This window comes from Malus sylvestris, chromosome 6 (genome assembly GCF_916048215.2).
Source record: "Malus sylvestris chromosome 6, drMalSylv7.2, whole genome shotgun sequence".
Lineage (NCBI taxonomy): Eukaryota > Viridiplantae > Streptophyta > Magnoliopsida > Rosales > Rosaceae > Malus > Malus sylvestris.
In genome coordinates, this window is record NC_062265.1 from 28,952,683 (window position 1) to 28,974,753 (window position 22,071).

The window sequence follows — 22,071 nt, forward strand, 5'->3', positions numbered from 1 at the left end:
CACTTAAGTTTGAAACTCCCTCTCACAAATTAGTACTTTCTGGAGTCAAAACTAGCTTCGTGTTTCCTTGTTTGCACTTAAGTTTGAACCTTCCTCTCATAGATTAGTACTTTCTGGAATCAAAACCAGCTTCGTGTTTCCTCGTTTGCATTTACTTACTTAGTTATTGCTTATAAGAGTGTTTTAAGCTATTTTCGTGTGTTTGAAGGTCCTAATAACAAAGTTGGAAATAAAGTGCATTTTGGTGCAATTTGGATTCCAAGTAGGATATATATTAGGAAAACCTAACTTTCAAAATATGCATGAATAATTCATAAGTAATTGGAAGAACTATGTATCTCCCTCTCACAAATTAGTACTTTCTGGAGTCAAAACTAGCTTCGTGTTTCCTTGTTTGCACTTAAGTTTGAACCTTCCTCTCATAGATTAGTACTTTCTGGAATCAAAACCAGCTTCGTGTTTCCTCGTTTGCATTTACTTACTTAGTTATTGCTTATAAGAGTGTTTTAAGCTATTTTCGTGTGTTTGAAGGTTCTAATAACAAAGTTGGAAATAAAGTGCATTTTGGTGCAATTTGGATTCCAAGTAGGATATATATTAGGAAAACCTAACCTTCAAAATATGCATGAATAATTCATAAGTAATTGGAAGAACTATGTATTAACTTGGAAGTGTAAAAACGTGGACGGCAGGATTCGAACCTGCGCGGGCAAGCCCGCCTGATTTCCAGTCATGGACTATAACCAATCCGGCATGTCGCCGACGTTACTTTTACTGTGCAATGATTTTTTAATTAAAACAGAAAAACAAATGGTGGTATTCATATTTATTTTTATGTATACACTTTATTAATTTTGGACGAGAATTCTCTTCGGATCTTCTTTATGGAAATCTGAAGATCAATCAATTGTGTACATTCATTGTATATCGTGTAGTCACTTTCGTTAAGTACTATTTATATTCAATTTTAAATTATGATTTCTAAACGCACGATGTACGATAAACGGAGTTGATTGATTGATTCTTTGAATCCTCATAAAAATGATCCGTAGAGGATCCTATTCCATTAATTTTTTTTAATTCATTTGATTAAACGTCAAAAAATTAATAACAGTGGTTGCGAAATAAAAATAAGTGTGTAATCAGCACTAACAGTCGACGTACAGTAGAAAAACGACATATGGATATAGTTTGGCTGAATTGATTTAGAAAGGTAAACACATGTGATTGTAAGCCGTTGGCAACGGCCGTATCTGGCCGGGTATGGCTGCTATATTCAACTACCACACCTCTTCATAACGGTCCACCCACTCCCATTCCTCCACAAAATTCAATCAGCACGAATAATGGCCGCCGCTTCCGATAATTCCGCCGTCAACAACCCGGCTCTGGGACCGGACTCGGATACTCCGGACAATCCGGGACACGAGTTCGCTCAATTCGGATCCGGGTGCTGCTGGGGAGCAGAGCTGAGGTTCCAGCGAGTGGTAGGGGTGGTGAAGACCGAGGTCGGGTACTCCCAGGGCCACGCGGACGATCCCAATTACAAATTGGTGTGCACCGGAACCACGAACCATGCGGAGGTGGTTCGGGTCCAGTTTGACCCGGAAGTCTGCCCCTACAAGGATCTGCTCTCTGTGTTTTGGGATCGCCATGATCCAACGACGCTCAATCGCCAGGTAATTGGTTTATGAGTTTTATGGGCCGTTGATTTTGTAGCCTAATCCGGTTTTTTGTTCGCGCCTTATGCTTTTGACGTATGGAGTTTTACTTTTGTGCTTATCATTTCTTTTGAATTTTATTCTCTGGCCCTTAGACCAACTTCAAATATGGGCTAAAAGTCAAATTTTAGCTCAAAATTTCCTCTCAAACACCATCCAACTCAAGCTAAAATATTGGGCTAAAAGGGGAATACTAAAATTGGGCTAAATTCCCCCCTATCCGCGTGGACTCGCCACAATTTGGGCCACTCTCGGCCCTCCCACTCGCGGACGCGCCCCACGGGCCTGGTTTGCATTTGCTTCCGACAGCGCAGGGTCCCACTACCAGGGCCCTGTCGGCCACTACCCCCGAGCCTAACGGCTTTTTTCCCCATCCGACGACCATCATTTAAGGACCGTTGGTTGATCCAACGGTCCAAATTCAAATTTCATTTTAAAAAAATATGTTATTTTAAAATACATTGAATCCAACGGATGAGATCGAATGTAATCAAATCTAACGGTAAAAAAAAGGATCTAACGGCCCAAATTTAAATCCAACGGCTAAAATAATTAAAAAAAAATTATTTAACTCAAAATTCACCCAAAAACTCTATAAATACCTATGTATTTGTTCAAACATCCACACAAAACTCAATTTTCTCCTACACTTTGATGTAGAATAGATGCCTTCAATAATTATTGTACTTATTATTCCACACTTTGATATATGAATTATGTGCTTTTTTAATTAAGTTTATTAATTGTCGTTTGAAGGCTTGCTTTGTGAAAATTTTAATGATTTTTCAATATTTATCGGAATTTAAATTTTTTTAGATTAAAATGTTCACAAAATTAATTTACAATAGTCTACATATTTAATTTTTTTTTTAAAAAAAATTGATTTAAGAAAAAATTAGCCTAAGTTCATTTTTTAATAATCTCGGGCTAAAATTTTAGGCCAGAATGATTGGAGCAGAAAAACTGTTTCTGGGCTAAAAGCCAAATTTTTTGGGCTAAAAAATTTGGCTTTTAGCCTAAGAGTTGGAGATGGTCTAAAAGCCAAAAGTAAAACAACAACAATTTTGTTTTATGATTTTGCCTGTCTTTGAAGACTTTTTAAAAGTGCTTTCAAAATAATTGAAAACACTTTTATAAAAAGTGTTTTTAAAATCAATACTTAGTAACAATGAGTTGAAGCACTTCTTAGTTCTTACAAAAAGTACATAATTGATGCTTGTTGCAGAAAGTGATTTTGGATCACAAAAACCTTTTCATCAAAGGTGGTTTTAATCATTTTAAAAGCACTTTTAAATGAGCTCTTAATGATTGCTAAACTTCAACTAAGTTTGAGTTTTTAGGGGAAAAATTAGGCAAGTAAATAATATGAGTTAGCAACTTTTGATTGAAAATAAAACTGAAAGGACATTAAACAAAAGACACAAGAGTATTTAGTATGGAGGTTATAGCTCAATTGATAAAGAACATTTTACCGTTATTATCTAGATTTTGCATTTGATTTCAGATCCCTTAACATCACTTATAAAAAGAAAGAGTACTATAGTGGGACTTATACACATGTCATTGCTTGTTTAGTGTCCAAATTTTATTTATTATTAAAGATTTGTAACCGATATTATTTGTGTACATTCCTCAAAAATTATGTGATGGAGCAATAACTAGTACAAGGGTGATTATGGTAATAACATGGGAACATTGAATCAATGGATGGTTGCTGACTTGCTTGTGAATTGAAACAGAATGGATGAATTAACAATTAAGCAGGCAAGTGAACCTTGAAGTGACATGTGATTGAGATGGGCTCAAGTTGTTCTCGAGAAATAATTCTAACCTACTCAAAATTAATTCTTGCCGATTTATAGAATTTTGTGTTTTTTATTAAAACTATTCATATTATAAATCATTTTATAAAGATAAAAAAAATCAATTAAAATTAAAGTGATTTAGTCATTTTTTTTTCAAATATGATATTTAGAGTGTGATTAATACTATGAAAATCATAAGCACAAAACTCTGTGATTTGAACACGAAGAGTTTTGAGTCAAAGTTCGTACTCATCCTTGAGCAGCCAATCATTGTCTATTCTCGAGTTGTACTACCTTGACAAATATGGCATACTCCTATATATGTTTCCTTTTTGGGTTAACTAGTTCTTGATTGTCATTTATTTATCAAATAAATTTGTGTTATGCATCAGGGAGGAGATGTTGGCACACAATACCGATCCGGAATCTACTACTACAACGAAAACCAGGCTCGGCTGGCCGAGGAATCGAAGGAAGCTAAGCAGGCGGAGTTGAAGGATAAGAAGGTGGTGACGGAGATCCTCCCGGCAAAGAAATATTACAGGGCGGAGGAATACCATCAGCAGTATCTCGAAAAAGGAGGAGGTAAAGGCAACAAACAATCTGCCGAGAAGGGTTGCACTGATCCTATCAGATGCTATGGTTGATAAGTTATGCATGCATTTGATGCCATATGATTAAAAATATTCCTAAATCGTTGTCACCAACGATAACATACGGTGCGTTAATATCTACCGTATCTTAAATAAATGAGGTTCGGAGTGGAACTGAAAATGTACGCATGAAACACTGTCGCATCTAATAGTATCATTTGGCACTTATGTACCCATATCGTTTATGCACATTTGGCGTCATGTTTTTATATGTCGAAGCTTCTTTTGTACGAGTTTTCGGGTTTAATTTTCCTACTTGCTTTGATAAATAAACAAGGTAGAACCATAAACTCATGTGCTCACTCAACATTCATAAAGGTTTTAAGGTATCACAGTATCTTTACCGGTCTATAAGATCCACTAGTCCTACCACGCATGGTAAAATAGCGAGATTGTCGATTGCCATGGTCATACAACATACGCTAACCTCACCCCCAGGGTATTGGCTAGTAGATTCTTACCCCTCCGAAGGTTTAAAGGATCGAATCTTACAATCAACCTGTAAGTGAACTCTTACTATTAAGTCATCACACAAATAATACTGCTCAAGTCACATAAAAAATATTAGTACTTTATAGAGTCAAGACCAGCTTCCTGTTTCCTCATTTGTACTTAAGTTTGAACCTCCTTGGTTGGTAAAGTTTGAACCTCCTCCTTGCTACACCAACAAAAAAGAAAAAAAAGTATTAATTTGAAAGTGTAAAAACAGGAACGACCGGATTCGAACCTCTGCGGGCAAGCCCACATAATTTATAGTCACGCCCGATAACCAATCCGGCACGTCCACCGATGTCACTTTTATTGTGCAATGATTTTTTAATTAAAACAATAAAAAACAAATAATGCTATCCACATTTATTTTTTTTTTGTATATACTTTGTTAATTTTTACTTATTAATTTATTTTAATTAAATTTATTTAATGGATGAAAATTAATAACAATATTTAAGAAATAAAAATAAGTGTATAAATAGTATTAACGGTCAACGTACTGTAGAAAAACAACATATGAATACCGACGTGTGGTTGTAACTTGTAAGCCGTTAGCAACGTCTGTATCTGGCCGGCTATGGCTGCTAGATTCAACTACCACACCTCTTCATAACAGTCCATCCACTCCCACTCCTCCACAAAATTCAATCAGCAAGAATAATGGCCGCCGCTTCCGATAATTCCGCTGTCAACAACCCGGCTCTGGGCCCGGACTCGGATACTCCGGACAATCCGGATCACGAGTTCGCTCAGTTCGGATCCGGGTGCTTCTGGGGAGCGGAGCTGAGGTTCCAGAGAGTTGTAGGGGTGGTGAAGACCGAGGTCGGGTACTCCCAGGGCCATGCGGACGATCCCAATTACAAATTGGTGTGCACCGGAACCACGAACCATGCGGAGGTGGTTCGGGTCCAGTTTGACCCGGAAGTCTGCCCCTACAAGGATCTGCTCACTGTGTTTTGGGATCGCCATGATCCAACGACGCTCAATCGCCAGGTAATTGGTTTTTGAGTTTTATGGGCCGTTGATTTTGTAGCCTGATCCGGTATTTTGTTCGCGCCTTCTGCTTTTGACGTATGGAGTTTTACTTTTGTGCTTATCATTGCTTTTGAATTTAATCTCTGGCCCTAAAAGACAAAAGTAAAACAACAACAATTTTGTTTTATGATTTTGCCAGTCTCTTAAGAATTTTTAAAAATGATTTCAAAATATTTTTGATAAACATGTTTTTGGATTCAATACTTAATAAAAATACAAATAAATTATGAAAAAGCGGCTGAAGTACTTCTTACAAAAGGCATATAATTGATGCTTGTTGCAGAAATACTTCAAGTGATTTTGGATCCTAAAAACCTTTTCACCAAAAGTGGTTTTAATAATTTTAAAAACACTTTTAAATGAGCCCTTAATGATTGATAAATTTCAGCTAAATTTGTGTTTTTAGGGGAAAATAAAACTGAAAGGACATTAAACAAAAGACACAAGAGTATTTAATATGGAGGTCGTAACTCAATTGGTAAATAACATTTTACCGTTATTATGTAGATTTTGCGTTTGATTTCAGATCCCTTAACATCACTTGTAAAAAGAAAGAGTACTATACTGCGACTTATACACATGTTATCGCTTGTCTAGTATCCAAATTTTATTTTTAATTAAAAATTTGTAACAGATATTATTTGTGTGCATTTCTCAAAAATTATGTGATGGAGCAATAACTAGTACAAGGGTGATTATGGTAAAAACATGGGAGCATTGAATCAATGGATGGTTGCTGACTTGCTTGTGAATTGAAACAGAATGGATGAATTAACAATTAAGCAGGCAACTAAACCTTGAAGTGACATGTGATTGAGATGGGCTCAAGTTGTTCTCGAGAAATAATTCAAATCTGCTCAAAATTATTCCTTGCCAATTTATAGAATTTTGTATTTTTTACTAGAACTGTTCTAAAGTTATTTAGTCTTTTTTTTCTTTCAAATATGATATTTAGAGTGTGATTAATAACATGAAAATCATAAGCACAAAACTCTGTGATTTGAACACGAAGAGTTTTGAGTCGAAGTTCGTATTTATCCTTGAGTAGCCAAGCATTGTCTATTCTCAAGTTGTACTACCTTGACAAATATGGCATACTCCTATATATGTTTCCTTTTTGGGTTAACTAGTTCTTGATTGTCATATATTTATCAAATAAATTTGTGTTATGCATCAGGGAGGAGATGTTGGCACACAATACCGATCCGGAATCTACTACTACAACGAAAACCAGGCTCGGCTGGCCGAGGAATCGAAGGAAGCTAAGCAGGCGGAGTTGAAGGATAAGAAGGTGGTGACGGAGATCCTCCCGGCAAAGAAATATTACAGGGCGGAGGAATACCATCAGCAATATCTCGAAAAAGGAGGAGGTAAAGGCAACAAACAATCTGCCGAGAAGGGTTGCACTGATCCTATCAGATGCTATGGTTGATAAGTTATGCATGCATTTGATGCCATATGATAAAAAATATTCCTAAATCGTAGTCACCAACGATAACATATGGTGTGATAATATCTACCGTATCTTAAATAAATGAGGTTTAGAGTGGAACTGAAAATGTACGAATGAAACACTGTCGCATCTAATAGTATCATTTGGCACTTATGTACCCATATCGTTTATGCACATTTGGCGTCATGTTTTTATATGTCGAAGCTTCTTTTGTACGAGTTTTCGGGTTTAATTTTCCTACGTGCTTTGATAATATTACTACTAGTGAATTGAGGAAATTTACAGATCTTTAGATAATACATGAATAATTCAAACCTAGGAGACAAATATTATTTGGCCACGAGGCCTTGAGTGATGCAACTTTTTATAACCGAAGCAGCATCAGCGAAAGCTAGTCAAACTGTTGGATTTTGTTTAGAGTTCATCCTTAGGGTTTGAGGTAGGTGCTGCTTGAGGGTTTGTCGATGAGTTCTTGACGGGATACGAAGCCTCCATTGCTATTCCACATATCCCTTCCTTAGCAGAGACGCCGCGCTGCATCCTTATGTAACCCTCCTCTCCCCACTCGGTTCCCCATGAGTTCTTTACTATCCAGTACTTGGTTCCGTCAAGTGTTTTTCCGTAGCCAACAACTGCTACTCCGTGATCAAGCTCTGTGCCGCATTTTCCATCAAATACCCCCTGTGAATCATGGTCCAGCAGATTAAGATACGATCCCTCGACCTTTTCATTTTTCTCCAGTAGATATTAGCTAAGGCGAATAGATATTAGAAGCTTTACCTCATGGTAGAATTGGAAATCGGAACCTCCAGCATCAATGGCGACAGAAATAGGTTGGTTTGCAGCTGCTTTGAGCAATGCATCCTCGTCATTAGCAGGCACACTCTCATGGCCATCAATGGACACCGCCGGAGCGTTTTCCTGGAAAACAAGTATCGGTTATAACCTTATAATCTCACATTCATAAGCGAAGGGGTGTCGAAAAGGGATTGAAGATATATCCCTGAAATGTATGGGAACAAAATTAATTACCTTTGCAACATTACACGTTGAATCTGCTGCTCGGTAAGGGTAATTAGTTTCGGCTGTCAGGCCTCCCTTTTGTTTGATGAACTCCATTGCCAGTTCCATTAGACCTCCATTGCATCCATGGTTTTGTTCCGTGTCACAATCGACCAACTCTTGTTCAGACAACGAAACCAGATTTTTTGTCTTAATTTGATTGACGCCCTCAACAGCTACAACAGTTGAAAATGCCCAGCAACTACCTGTATAATTTCATCGAAACAAGGGAATATAGTTGAAACAATCGATACAGATAGCATTTTGTAGAAAGAAAATAAACAAAACGAGGAATGATTTAGCAAATTTTGCTTACCACAATGGCCTTGATCCTTAACGGGAGTGACAGCTCCATTCTTTCTCCAATCAACAGATGGCGGGACACTCCCAACATTTCCATACCGAAAGCCTGTATCAGCACGCTGCCCTTGGAACATTCTATGGTGCTTAACCTTCGAACCAGCGTAAACACTCCTGAACTCATGGTTGGTCATGTCAGCAAACTTGTTAAGCTTCAGCTTGTAAGGCTTATCACCTTTGTTAGTGTTGTGAACATGCTTGACATTCTCCTTAAACACATTGAACCGCTTGTTCTTCTCGTCGAGGCTCCTAGAAACCGTGTGATGGCTCCTCCACCTCTCGTACAAACCCCACAAGCTCTCCTCCGAGGCCAAGTCCTTCTCGTGGTAGTCGAAACTCTCAGAAACCCCCATAACCAAAGCGAGCGAGAGAGCAAGCGCAACCCAAACAAACTTAGTCATTTTCTACCGGCTTAGGGTTCAAGTTTCGACACAGGATGAGAATACGAAGACCTCGACACCGCCTTATATGGAGGATCAAAGAATGGATAACAAAGAGAGTAAGTTATGGGGTATCTTGTGGAGACGAACAACTTTAAATAACCGAGAGAAAATATGGGATGTGATGATTGTGTGGGAAATGGGATTTGGCTTGTTTGTGGAAGCAATGGATTGAATTAGTGCGTGTGGGTTCATATTTTGGCATGGAACTTTTAGAAAAGGAAGCAAGAATGCAGGTATTTTTTAGCAGTTAGCAATAAAAGCTGGTGTGCTTTTGGATATTAGGGTTTGAATACATTCCCAACACGTTTTACCGTCACCATGTATGGAGATGGAGGGAGAGAGAGAGAGAGAGAGAGAGAGAGAGAGGAGCATGGTTACGTAGGTGGAGTGTCTTAGACACGATTTTGGCAAGTGGAAGAAAAGTGCTTCTATGGTAACTGCTTTTTATCTTTAACTGATCATAGTCAACATAGTGACTTAAGTTTTGATCGTCACACAGTTAATTAATGCCTTTTCAATTGGTGATGGCAAGCCTTGCGTTTTGATCAACATAATCCCTTGTTGTAGAGTACTTCTAATAAAGACGAAAAAGTAACAAATGATCATTTGGTTTAGCAGCATTTGGTCTCTACTTTATTGGCAAAACAACTTATATAACTATAATTTCCCCTTGGAAACAACAATTGCAGTAGTGAAACATCTCGTTGTGCATTCCTACTCATAAGAAACATAAGAAAGAAATAACACTTTGAGAAGTATACACTGATTATTTTGAACAGTAAAAAACAATTTCCTTTCAAAATTTCGACATACGAGAATGAGTTGGAGGTCATGAAAACCCAAAGAATAGCCTCGTATATGTTACTTGATGCCGAAGCAACCAAAAAGATGTAAAACATCGCTTGTAGGACTTGACTAAACACTAGCGTAGTGTACTGGTAACTAGTCACTTCTACGCTTGGAGAAAGTGAGGCTTCTCACATTAAGAAAAAGTGTGGATGCCTCCCTTTTTGGACACAAAAGTTCTTTAGAAACAACCTTAAATAATGTTAAATGGAATAAGAATTTCTCAAGTTTTAATCACCAAATGATGTGACATGTAACAAGGTTTTAGTAGTTTTTATCGTGTTGTGACACACAATTATATTTTTAACATGTTTACGAGGATGATCTTGAATTGAGAAGGGAAATACGGAATAAGATTAATTTACCGCCTAGTAGATCTAACTTTTGCATTTTTAAGTATGTGATTACATACTTTAAGATAGAACTCTTTTTTTTATTTTTTATGTTTAGTAGACAGGAAATTAAGAATTTAAATAGATTTTACCCATGTTTTAGTAAACGCAGAAAAATTAAAAAATTCAAATAATTCCAATTATCATTTCTTGTAAGTAAACATGACATTTGTGTACTCTTTCGAACGAAAATCTCAAACTCGAGCTCAAGTGGCAAAAGATAAGTAGATCTTCAATTTTAGTTCCTTTTGTAAGGAAATAGGAAAATGAAAATAAAAGTCGATTAAGTGGGAAAAGAAAAATCTCTGTGATGAACAATATTCCAAAAGCTGTTAGCCGCAGAAGCCAAAAGCTGTTGGGATATGCTTCATGCCATCTATACACTACCACCAGAGAGACAACTGATCTTAAATCTAACTGCCCAAAATCCCGATGACATGACCTCACGACGGGGATGGCCCGAGGACTTTATGCCGTTGAAAATGTGCCGCGGATACTGGTGTAAAAGTGAATATAAGTTCAGGTCTAGAGATATACAGCTCGCATGTTAACCAAGTCGGCAGATGAGATGACGATTTATACATCTAGATAAGGAAATATATTAACAATATTCAGATAATGCATTCCTAACCGTGCCTCGACAAATGATAATCGTCATTTTAAAGTTTCACTAAACATTGAAAAACACGACATGTAATTTTCGAAAGCTTTATATAAAGTAAGCCATAAGACAGAACTTAGCTATTCTGTGAATGCCAAGTTAAATTATTCTAGAATTGTGATTGTGTTCAAGAGAGCAATGCTCAGACAAAATCAGAAGCAGAGGAAACAACGGAATACAAACATACAAGAAGATCAATCTGAGTCGCTCATGCTTGAGTCTCCCTTAATTTGGCCTGCTCCCGCAGCATCTCTTCTCTAACTCTCTTAATCTCCATTTCCCTTTCGAGTCTTTCTTGCTGCCACGTTAACGAGACCCCAATCAATATCATTCCAAACGTTGAACGGTAACAATACCAAAACATAACGGCTAATACACGGAGAAGGCCAACTAAAAAGGCACATTTAAAAGGTAAGCACAACAAAAAAGCTTACATTTACGCCCATGTTATGAGCAGCCAACTATTACTACCAAGATTTCAAAAATCTAGGTTTTGGTCCAAGCATCCCTGCTATCCTTTGAACATGTAGTTCAGAACTAAAATACTAGTTTCCTGGTTTCAACAAGTTTGTGCTTCCTACTTAAATTATGGGAACGTAATATGGAACCTGCATCTAATGGAGGGAAACAAAAGAGAAGCAGCACAACTAGTCATGATAATAGGCAACGTATTACGAAAACACAACCAATTGTTCAACATGGAATAAGGGTCCAGATAAGAAACGACTATAACTTATGAAAGGTTTAATTCTACACAGAGTGTTACTGATCACAGAAATATAACTTAATGACTGAGTCAAATTCCAAGTTCAAATTATGTTCCCCAGTTCTCAGTAACCAAGCATTGCATTTAAGCTTCCCTCGGACACAAAACGAATATATCATTGACTACATTGCATTTGTCACGCAAAGAATAACTCCAAATAAGAAAGCCCACGATACGAAATGTCTATAACTTATGAAAGGTTGAATTCTACACAGGAGTGCCACTTTATCACAAAACTATAGCATAATAACAACAATAATAGCGAATTTCCAAGTTCAATTACGTTCCCCAATCCCCAGCATCCCACATTGCATTTATGCTTCCCTCGGCTACGACAAGGCTATAACAATGACTACATTGCATTTATCACAGAAAACAGAGCTCCAAATAAGAAACCCCACGATACGAAAGGTTGAATTCTACACCGGAGGTGTCACTTTATCATAATAATATAGCATAGCAAGTTAGCAACAACAAATACAGCGAAATTCCAAGTTCAATTATGTTCCCCAATTCCCTGTAACCAAACATTGCATTCCCTCTAACCTCACCACAAAGTTTCACGCCAATTTCCTAAAAATCGGATTCTCCGCCATAATTGAACAATTCAATGAGAACCCATCTAAATTCTGAGCTTGCGGTGCTCAAATTCAATCGAATTCTTAAATAAAAAATTGCAAATCACCCAAATTTTAAGTCCAATCTGAAAGAGAAATTGCTTCTGCAGGCAAAGAGAAAGAAGAGATTTTAACCTTTTCATCCTGATGCAGAGCGATCCAGACGTGGACTTTATCCATGGACTGCCAGAACACAAAAGCTCCCAAAGTCATAGCGAAGTAGGTTGCCACTTTCACCATCGTCTTCGCCTTCTTTTCTGCTTCCAAATCTCCGTTTTAGGTTTCAGGTGAGCGATCGATGGATAGACAGACCCACTAACGCCACTTTCCGTTATCGTAAACGGGTCGAATCCGAACGCCAAAATGCTTTATACAACTTAAGAGTAGATAGAAAGCCCTCCAAGTGTCTTTGCTGGGCCGATTGACAAATGCTATTTGGCCCATTTTTACCAAAACATGAAAAGTACTTCTTGATTTTTGGAGAAGCACTTTTAAATGCTTCTTCATAAATCACTTTTAGTTCAAGTACTTGTGAACAAAAGTGCTTCCTACAATGCATGAAGAGCCTGAAGCAGGTGCTTCTCTAGAAGGCACTTTTTACGATCCACAATCACTTTCAAAGTTTTTGTGAAACGATGTAATGTAGTCTGAAAGCGTTTTTAACCATTCTTAAAAAGCATCCCAAACAAGGTGGCGTTATGGTTAACATGCTAACCCACATTTTCTCCATATTCTATAACAACATAACAATATATGATAGTTTTGATATGCTTCAACAAGAAAATACAAGGAATCAACAATAGCCAAAGCAATGAATAAAATTTAGTCAATATATTTGGATGAGAGATATAGACGAATGCAGGCACGCTACAATTCGAGATGAATCATTATTTACACCAAATCTAATCGAACTTGTGTACATTATGTATAAGTGTGTCTTGTGGAAACAAGAACAAAAGGAATCGGCCAGATCCGTCACGTCCAAGTACAGATGATTCCGTTCTTGTCCGCAGAAGCTAGAGGTTTTCCATGCCCGCTCCATGAACAACACAGGACAGATGCAGTGTGCTCCTTCAGAGTGCTCACAATGTCAGCTTTCGATATTGACCAAATATACACAGAACCGTCAGCAGATCCAGCAGCAACGTAATTGTCATCTGGACTGATACAGGACCGGCTCCAATTCGACGCTACTCTGTTTCCAGTGGCTCTTAATGTACGGCGGACTTCCAGAGACCGCATATCAAACAAATTATGCACATTGTCTCTCCCACTGGTCAGTATAACATTGCCATCTCGGGACAAAGATATAGATGTCACAGCATTTGAATGTGCAGCTACTTCACTGAGTAGCTTTCCTTTCTCAATATCCCACAAACGAAGATTTCCATCAACATGGCCTGAACATATGGTCTGTCCATCCATGCTGAATGACAAAGCATTGCAATTTTTCGGGTACATGATTGTATTGGTGCAGTAACCTTTCTGCAAATCCCAAACTTTTATGGTACGATCATAAGCTGCACTCACAACATGACGACTTGAGAATTTGCTGACATCTACTGCACACACTTTATCCATGTGACCAGTGAGAGTGTGGCGAACCCTCCCTGAGCTAACATCCCAGGCATACAATTTGTTTGAGCTGCTTGCTGCAATGATAGATTTATTGTCATGGGTAATCGTCAGGTCCAGAACAGAACCAATGCAACCGTGAAGTGTATGAGTTAGTGACCCATTATTTGTATCCCACATTTTAATGGACCCATCCTGTCCACCAGTAATCAATCTGCCAGAATTGTACTCAAATAATATGGATGCACAACCTCCTTCATGGGCAGGGATCCTATTCTTGCATGCAGAGGGAATGGTTGACTCCACATAGTACTCAGCACCTTCTTCACTTTGGCGGACAACACCATCTACCTGCTGCCTAGCAAGTTTTTCCAAACCGCTGGCCCTAAGCCGCTCAATCATATCTTCATATAGTGCATTTGCCTAAATTAAATAAAGAACACACAGGTTAAAACATATACCCCATATGTACAATCGGTAAGAAATGTACAAAAGAAATATTTCTTTCAATAAATGAAGAAATTCAATGCTATTGTATACTGGAGAACAAGGCAGTCCTTGCAACCACTTAAATGAGATTTCAAATCTTATCCGGGTATCCCATATACTTTCTAATGTTTTATGTCCAAGTTAAATAATAGTTTAAGTGCAAGAAAGAAAACGGAAAATCCCATGTGGCATGTCAAAAGAGATCCAAATTAATATATACCATTGTTTCCATTTAGGTTTTTCTAACATTTACCAAACACTTGTGAAAGTGGCAAACCTTAAATCCATTAACAACTAGAAAACGCGCTATGTCTCGCATCACACCTTAAACCCATTAACATCTAGAACTACCGACTAAACTAAATGAGAGAACCACAATATTTAAGTTTGATTATAGAACATATAAAGTACCTCGTTAAGGCGTTCTGCATCCTTCATCTTTTCCAACATCCAGCGGTCAATTAACACCTTACTTTCAGTCTCAGCATTCCTAGCTCTAATAGACATTGCTTCTAGCTGTGCTCTTATTTCCTTGTTCTCATTCACAACCAATTCTAAAGCTTTAATCTTCTCTTCCAAGTCAGCCGCTAACTGAGAGCATTCATCCCTACAACATGTACTCATTGAAATCAGTCATCAAGAACCTTGAAATCTCAAAAAGCGTCTGCTTTTCCATTACTAGTAAAAAAAACTTCAACCTTTTTTCAGTTAACTCCTTCTGAAGATCAGCCACTGCCGCTTCTTTCTCTTGAAGTGAAGCTTTTGAAGCTCTGGACTCTGCTACTTCCACCACGAGTTGCTCGGACAACCGCGATTGAGCTTTGTAACACTGCTGCAGTTCCATTTCCAGATTCTCCGCTTTCTCCTTCCATTCTGAGCCCTTAAAAGACAACCAAAAAGTAACTCAATCTCTAAGTTCTAAACAATTCAAACCCAAAGGAAGCTACAACTATAAACCATTCCAATCACACAAGAAACCGATAACTCGCAAACTAAACGCCACAACAAGTTAACGAAGCATCAAATTCTTCACCAAAATAGTAATTACATCAATTACTTCAATCAACCGAAAATTCTTCTGCTAGCGAACTCGGGGATCAAATATTTCAAATTCAAACAAAATTTCCCAAAAATCAGAACCATAAATCGCAGCTTGTTAGAGACTAAGAGACTACCTGATGAAGAATTGGCTTCGAAAGAGCGATGATAGCTGGAGCATGAGCACCTTCTTCCACCAAATGCCGCCTCCGCAGAGCCTTCAGAGCGTGCTTTATCGCTTCCGTCGCAATCTCCTCCTGCGACCTGCACAAAGAAACAGACTTCAGCAAAACACAAACACCTCTGCAGTGTACGATCGCCTCTGTTTGGCAGCCGAGAAAATTTCCCGAAGAGAAAATTCACGATTCCGGAAACGACGCCGTACTTACATTGCGATCGAAATCGAGGATTGTGCCGGAGAAATCGTTAGGGATTCAATAAGGGGAAGAAATCATGGTCTTCTTCGAAGGCGCAGGGGTAATTCCGGAATAGCGTTGAAAGTTGCGGCGGCGGCCGGTTTTAGCAACGCCCAAAAACAGGGAATTCGGATCCCTTTGGAATTGGTCCGTTCGGAATCAGGGCGTTTGGGGAAGTCTGAGACGATGGAATTCGATTCCGACTGAGAGTCTGAAAAAACCGGGGGTTGCTGCCAAGAGATCGAGCCAGCGTAGAGTCGGGAGTACGACTGACGAAAGGAGACTATCAATAAAACGGCGTCGTTCTTGACTAATTAACATTAGTTTTAGGGGTGTGATATCCAGACATCCTTTTTACTTCTCCCACACCTTTTTAATTTTTTGCCTTCGGATCGGATGAATTAAAAAAGATCAACGGACAGATGTGTGAGAAGTAAAAAGGGGTGTGTGGATAGCACACCCCTAGTTTTAAAGGAGGTGATTTTTACGCATATTTTAGGATTCGTTTGGAAGTGTATTTAAAATAGTTGGAAACACTTTTGGATTCACTTGAAAGTTTCATGACTCATTTGAAAGTTTTTTAAAAATGATTGAAGTGTTTTTTGTGGATTGTTTTTTAAATCAATTCCTCGTAAAAACGCAAATAAATCCTAAAAAACATTTTTTTTTCAAGTTTTACTATTATTAAACCATCTTCAATCCTTGGGTTAAAGTTAAAAATTGTAACCCATAGAAATTTGGGTTTTAACCCAAAAACAGATTTTTTTTTTTTCCTCCAACCCTTCTGGTTAAGTTTTTAGCCTGGGAGTTTTAAAAAATGAATTTAGGATAATTTTTTTTCTTAAGGTAACTTAAAAAAAATTATGTTGACTGTGTTAATTTAATTTTATGAACATTTTAACCTAAAAATATTTAGATTTCGATAAATATTGAAAAATCTCTAAACCGACACCATGAAACTCGTGAAACACTATGACAGAATATGAAACACATAAAATAATATATTTTTTAATTACTTTAGCCATTGAATTTAAATTTAGACAATTGGATCTTCTTTTTTTACCGTTAGATTTCATTATGTTAGATTTTAACCGTTTGATTTAATGAATAAATAAAACTAAAAAAAATACACATATATAGTGGGCCAACTCCACTAACCCATGAGAAATCTTGGGCTAAATTTGTCCCAAAAATGAGTTTTGGGTTAAAACTTATATTTGCCCCGAGATTTAGAGCAAGTTAGGGTAAGTATAGAACCTAAAATTTGAGTTTTACTTCAAGGGTTGGAGTAGGTCTTAGGGGAGGGAAAAGTTTGAAACTATTATAATAATTTAGGAGAGTGAGTTTCGAATCTGAGACACATAGGTAGAAACCTAACACCCTATTCATTATGATATTGGACAATATGTGTAGAAAAAGACATGAAACTCTTCCTGAAAGAAGCACGTAACTGGTTTGAAACCTAAAAATATTTCTCTGAAAGCACTTTCGGTCATTTAAAAGTACTTCCAAATGAGTATTTAGTAATGATTGATTCCAAAAGCACTTTGATCAAAACAATTTTTAACTATTTTAAAAGCACTTTCAAACGAGCGCTAAGCGTTTACCTCTCTTTATTCATAACTCTCAAATTATGTAAATCAAATAGAAACAAAAAATTGATTAACAATGAGTATGAGAAGCTAAAAGAAATGTGTGTGTCATTTTTCTAATTGTAGTAAGGGTGTGAGTTTGATAGTGAAATCCGCTTTTGACTGAAATTTTTGAATCCAAAAAATTCCATATTCCAAACCAAATGTCCGAAAATTTTAGACGACTTTTGAAATGTTTCTACGAATTCAGAAAACTGTGAATTTCCGATTCGACTTTATCCAAAATTTTCCAAAAATTAGGGAGATGAATTGGAGAGGCAGGACATGTTGAACAGCCTCAAGGTATTGAAACCTATGACATAAACAAGTCCTCCAGGGGAGATTGCATTATCGTTAAGAATCACAATTTATGTCAAATAGTTCCACTTTTAATTGTATCAATGTCTTTTACATAAAAATTTCATTACTATTGATTGCACGGGCGATCACAAAATTTGGATGACAATTGAAATGCTTTTACTAATTCTGAAAGTTGTGAACTTCCGATTCTACTTTACACATAATTTTTGAAACATAATCCATTTCAGTGAGCACATTGTACCTGTGTTAGTCCGAGTCGTAGGGTGAGGCAGGACAAGTTGAACAGCCGCAAGGTAACGAAACCTATGACACAAAGTCCTCCTAGGAAGCGAACGTTTTAACAACTCCTAAATTAGCTTAAAACATATTAGTGGAACTTCAAACATAGTTCCTCGGACCATCTCAAACCAATTGAAGTACACTTTGGACAAAAACCTCCCACCGTTTAAACTTTCGTAGGATGTTTTTTTTTTTTTTTTAATAAAAAAAAAAGGGACAACTAGTGGCAAGCCACGGTTATCTATTCGTTTCAGGAGCCGGAAAGAATCACAAAGACTTTTCAGCCTTCTTCTGCCCACAAGTTTAGCTTCCACACCAAGATAAAGAGATTGGGAAAGATGGCACTGTGTCTGTGTGGAAGGGCAGATTTTCTCCAGCTTTTAGTCTTCGATTCCTCGACGTTTCTTTTAATTTGTGACTAAATATTGGTTTTGGATAATGGAGTTTTACACTAGCAATTAAAACTCCAAATCTGGTTGTGTTTCTGAAATTAGGTGTTTCAGAGCAACACATCGAAAGGGTGTGAGTTCGAAGGTTCTCCAATTGCGCGGGGAAGAACCTAACCAGAAAATCAAGGTTCTTGGGCTGTTTTATCTTGAGAACAATAAATGTGATAAAGAGAATGACTTCTTTTCGGGACATCCCATGAATCATTTATCGCTCAAGACTTCTACATTTTTTGGGTAACATCGTCCTTTAATTTTTCGGTTTATAATAATTTTAAGACTTCACCAATCTGTCATGGATTCTGAAAACAACTTCATTCCTAATCTTAACAAGCCTTCCAAATTTCAGGGTCTCCACTTTAAGCGTTCGAGGCAAAAAATGCTTTTTCAATAATATTAGAAACCAACTTAGTTGATGGATCCGAATGATGGTGGGTGTGGACAGTGTCTTATATTACAAACTCCTTGAACAATATAAACATCGTTATGATCACACATAAACAGTTTGTGTCCGACGGGTCGTACCTTATTTTTACTGATAAAAAAAATGTCTTGAGAGTGGTTTTGAATATCATAAAAAATGGACTCTAAAGTTTCCAACCAGGGACAGAGGCCACTAGAAGATTCATTGTTTAAAGTAGTAAAGTATTTTTATGTTGTTTATTTTTCAGAAGCAAGTTGTGAACTGTTTTGGTAATTATTAAAATCTTTCTTTGCAACATTCAACGATTCAATTAAATTCGTCTTTCTAATATAAATTAAAATAGTAATATGCTTCCTCGGAGCACTTAAATAGTTAATAATTGTTCGTTGTGCTTCTAATGAAAGTATTTATGGCAGAAGTACTATTAAGCATAAGTGTTGTCTATACAACTACGCTGAAGAAAAACCATACAAGAAATTCGAAGTTTGCAATTGAGAATATATCATCACGATAGTATCCCTATCATCACTTATTACTAAATAAGATGTAACATTGATTACACACAAAAATCTCGACATGAGATGAGATAGATCAATGCATTGGACTAGTGAGATCGGAGTAGGAGAGAATCAATAAAAGGCCACCACGAAGTATTTCTTTGTTAATCCAACTTTGCATTTCGCATTTTACCACTAAGGTTTCCAAAACAATGGAACATGTGAACATGGCATGTTAGGTCATGAATTATTGTATTCGTTACAAGATTTATACATAGTATACAAATCTTAATATTGACAACAAAAAAAATCGTAGTTTTTACCTTTTCAACAATGTCCCTTTATTTTTTTATTACTTATGTTTTAATTTAATTTGTAATATTAGGACCCTCAATTAATCTAGAAGTAACGTATGCATTCAAAGATTCAAGGGATCAAAATATTGATATTTTCAAGCTGTGTATTAATCTTTTTTTATTACACATTTTTAAATGTGTGTTCAAGGTAGGTGGACAATAAGTAAAATAATTAGTCAAATGAAGACCTCTCAACTCAAAGTTTCAAATGAAGACCTAATACAAAGGAAGTACACCACAATGGTGAAATTCCAAAATGTTAAAAATGCCCTCACTTTGCAAAAACAAAACACAAAACAATCCCAATATAATATGGTTATAATCGTAATATACAGATATAATAAGATTAAAATCGTAATCTACATATCACGCAACCAACTCCACTCGTCCTTCATTTAGGAGCGAGACTAATATCTCACAAAAATATATAAAAAAGAAAAAAAAAAAAAAGAAACCACGTTGGGTAAAAGGGAATAGAATCCTCTCCGGATCCTCTTTGTAGAGATCCGGGGGATTAATCAATCACGTCCGTTCATTGTACATCATGCGGTTAGTTTTCGTCAAGGTTCTAAAAAACGTTAGGCACTAGTCGGGCGGCCGGCTGGTGCCTAGCGCCTAAGCGGACTAGGCAAATTTAAGTAAATTTATTATATATTGTATAAATAAGTGCCGATTTATACTTTAAAAATACACATAATTGTATTGAGATACATAAATTGCAACATAAAATGAGATATAAATTCTAAAGTATTAAAACATATTGAAAACATGGAGAACAAACATATAATGAGTGTTCATCCAAGTATTCAACAAGTTTCTTACATTTTATTGAAAAATTAAAACGCAAAATGAAAGTTATCGATTTTATGTCTAAGTGAGAGTCGCAGCCTAGGCGAGTGCCTATGCGGATTTAGGCGGGCTAGGCATGTGCCTAGGTGGGTCTAGGTGCACTTTCTTAATTTTCAAATGCTTAGGAACTAATCGGGGCAGTGACCCAGCGCCTAGGCGGAGATTTTTATAACAGTGGTTTTCGTTAGATACTATTTATATTCAATTTTAAATTTTAAATGACTGACCGCACGATATACGATGAATGGACGTGATTAATTAATCCTCCGGATCCCCACAAAGAGGATACGGCGAGGATCCTTTTCCAGGTAAAAGGGCAAGAGTATAGGAAACTGTAAGCAGTTGCCGTCAGTTTTAAAACTCCCAACTTTGAATCATATTTGCTATTCCATTGTTAAAAGAGCTAAAAATGTCCATTTTCTTTAATAATTTTTATTTGGAGGAAAATTATCTCACCTCCTAATCACGTCAACATTTTATATTAATTTTTTTTATAGAGACAATAAGACAAAAAATAATGTGTGAGAGAAGGGGATGGAAGGGGATGAGATTAAGAATCCTACCATTGGATGACATGTGGTTGAGGGTTCCACATCAGGATATGTTAATGCATGTTTTTCTTTTCTTTCAAAAGAGGGACACTTGGTGGGGAACCACAATTATTCGCTCTTTCTGGGCCCAGAGGAAACTAGTTGGGAATTACACCTTATATGTGGTCACAATTAAACAGATTCACAGTTTACAAGTATTGACTTGTCGTGGTTGTTAATGCACGCCTTTAAGGTGGTGATCAATTCAATAACCACTTGTACATGTCATCGAAATTGAAGATAAAATGACTTGCACGTAAACTAAAATATACATAGGCTAACTAAATATCTTTTACAAGCCCATACTCTAAAATATGGAAATGTGGGAAATGTTTGATTTCTTATATTGGAAGTCACAAGATGATGTAACAATTAAAACATTCATATAATGAGGATTGAAGCGTACACTAATCAGTTTTCTTTTAAAAAATTCATATTTTTCTCTTGTTAATTTTGAAGACTTTTTTAACTTTCATTTTCATGTAATTATGTGTTATCTCGTTTATATTTCTTGTGATGGGCGAGAGATATAATTTTCTATAAATTGAATTTCTCGTTGAGATTTAAACATAAAAGTAATTGGCAATATGGACTATGGAGATTAGCCCAATGATTTATAAGAAGATGCAAATTTACGATTCGAAAAATTGAGATTTAATCATAAAACTGTTGGACAATATGAAAATTAGTCTAATTATTTATAAGTAGACAGTAAACATGCCCCAAACCCTGCAACTTAAGTTGTAAGCTCTAACGTGTTGACGTATCATGCATGTGAAGAGGCAGACAGATGCATATCATAACGAAATCAAAGCTTTGATATCACGTAGACAACCAATAAGCCTTAGAAACTT

At 36.8% G+C, this 22,071-nt stretch overlaps 5 protein-coding genes across 5 annotated transcripts; 2 read left to right on the forward strand and 3 right to left on the reverse strand.

The window, feature by feature from the left end:
* Nucleotides 1-1,248: 1,248 nt before the first annotated feature.
* Nucleotides 1,249-4,412, forward strand: LOC126627415 (peptide methionine sulfoxide reductase-like). Its single transcript, XM_050296945.1, has 2 exons — nucleotides 1,249-1,679; nucleotides 3,919-4,412. The coding sequence occupies exons 1-2, from the start codon at nucleotides 1,347-1,349 to the stop codon at nucleotides 4,171-4,173; spliced, it is 588 nt and encodes a 195-aa protein (XP_050152902.1). The 5' UTR covers nucleotides 1,249-1,346; the 3' UTR covers nucleotides 4,174-4,412.
* Nucleotides 4,413-5,199: 787 nt separating this feature from the next.
* Nucleotides 5,200-7,377, forward strand: LOC126627416 (peptide methionine sulfoxide reductase-like). Its single transcript, XM_050296946.1, has 2 exons — nucleotides 5,200-5,664; nucleotides 6,884-7,377. The coding sequence occupies exons 1-2, from the start codon at nucleotides 5,332-5,334 to the stop codon at nucleotides 7,136-7,138; spliced, it is 588 nt and encodes a 195-aa protein (XP_050152903.1). The 5' UTR covers nucleotides 5,200-5,331; the 3' UTR covers nucleotides 7,139-7,377.
* Nucleotide 7,378: 1 nt separating this feature from the next.
* On the reverse strand, nucleotides 7,379-9,212 carry LOC126627410 (vignain-like). The gene is made up of 4 exons (XM_050296940.1): nucleotides 8,538-9,212; nucleotides 8,192-8,427; nucleotides 7,940-8,080; nucleotides 7,379-7,840 (listed from the first exon to the last, which is right to left on the reverse strand). The coding sequence occupies exons 1-4, from the start codon at nucleotides 8,980-8,982 to the stop codon at nucleotides 7,574-7,576; spliced, it is 1,089 nt and encodes a 362-aa protein (XP_050152897.1). The 5' UTR covers nucleotides 8,983-9,212; the 3' UTR covers nucleotides 7,379-7,573.
* A 1,744-nt stretch (nucleotides 9,213-10,956) lies between these two features.
* On the reverse strand, nucleotides 10,957-12,662 carry LOC126627421 (uncharacterized). Its single transcript, XM_050296955.1, has 2 exons — nucleotides 12,442-12,662; nucleotides 10,957-11,221 (listed from the first exon to the last, which is right to left on the reverse strand). The coding sequence occupies exons 1-2, from the start codon at nucleotides 12,544-12,546 to the stop codon at nucleotides 11,132-11,134; spliced, it is 195 nt and encodes a 64-aa protein (XP_050152912.1). The 5' UTR covers nucleotides 12,547-12,662; the 3' UTR covers nucleotides 10,957-11,131.
* A 340-nt stretch (nucleotides 12,663-13,002) lies between these two features.
* On the reverse strand, nucleotides 13,003-16,100 carry LOC126627407 (autophagy-related protein 16-like). Its single transcript, XM_050296937.1, has 5 exons — nucleotides 15,798-16,100; nucleotides 15,546-15,672; nucleotides 15,069-15,250; nucleotides 14,782-14,977; nucleotides 13,003-14,304 (listed from the first exon to the last, which is right to left on the reverse strand). Coding segments are annotated over exons 1-5 (1,530 nt in total). The 5' UTR covers nucleotides 15,800-16,100; the 3' UTR covers nucleotides 13,003-13,281.
* Nucleotides 16,101-22,071: the final 5,971 nt, after the last annotated feature.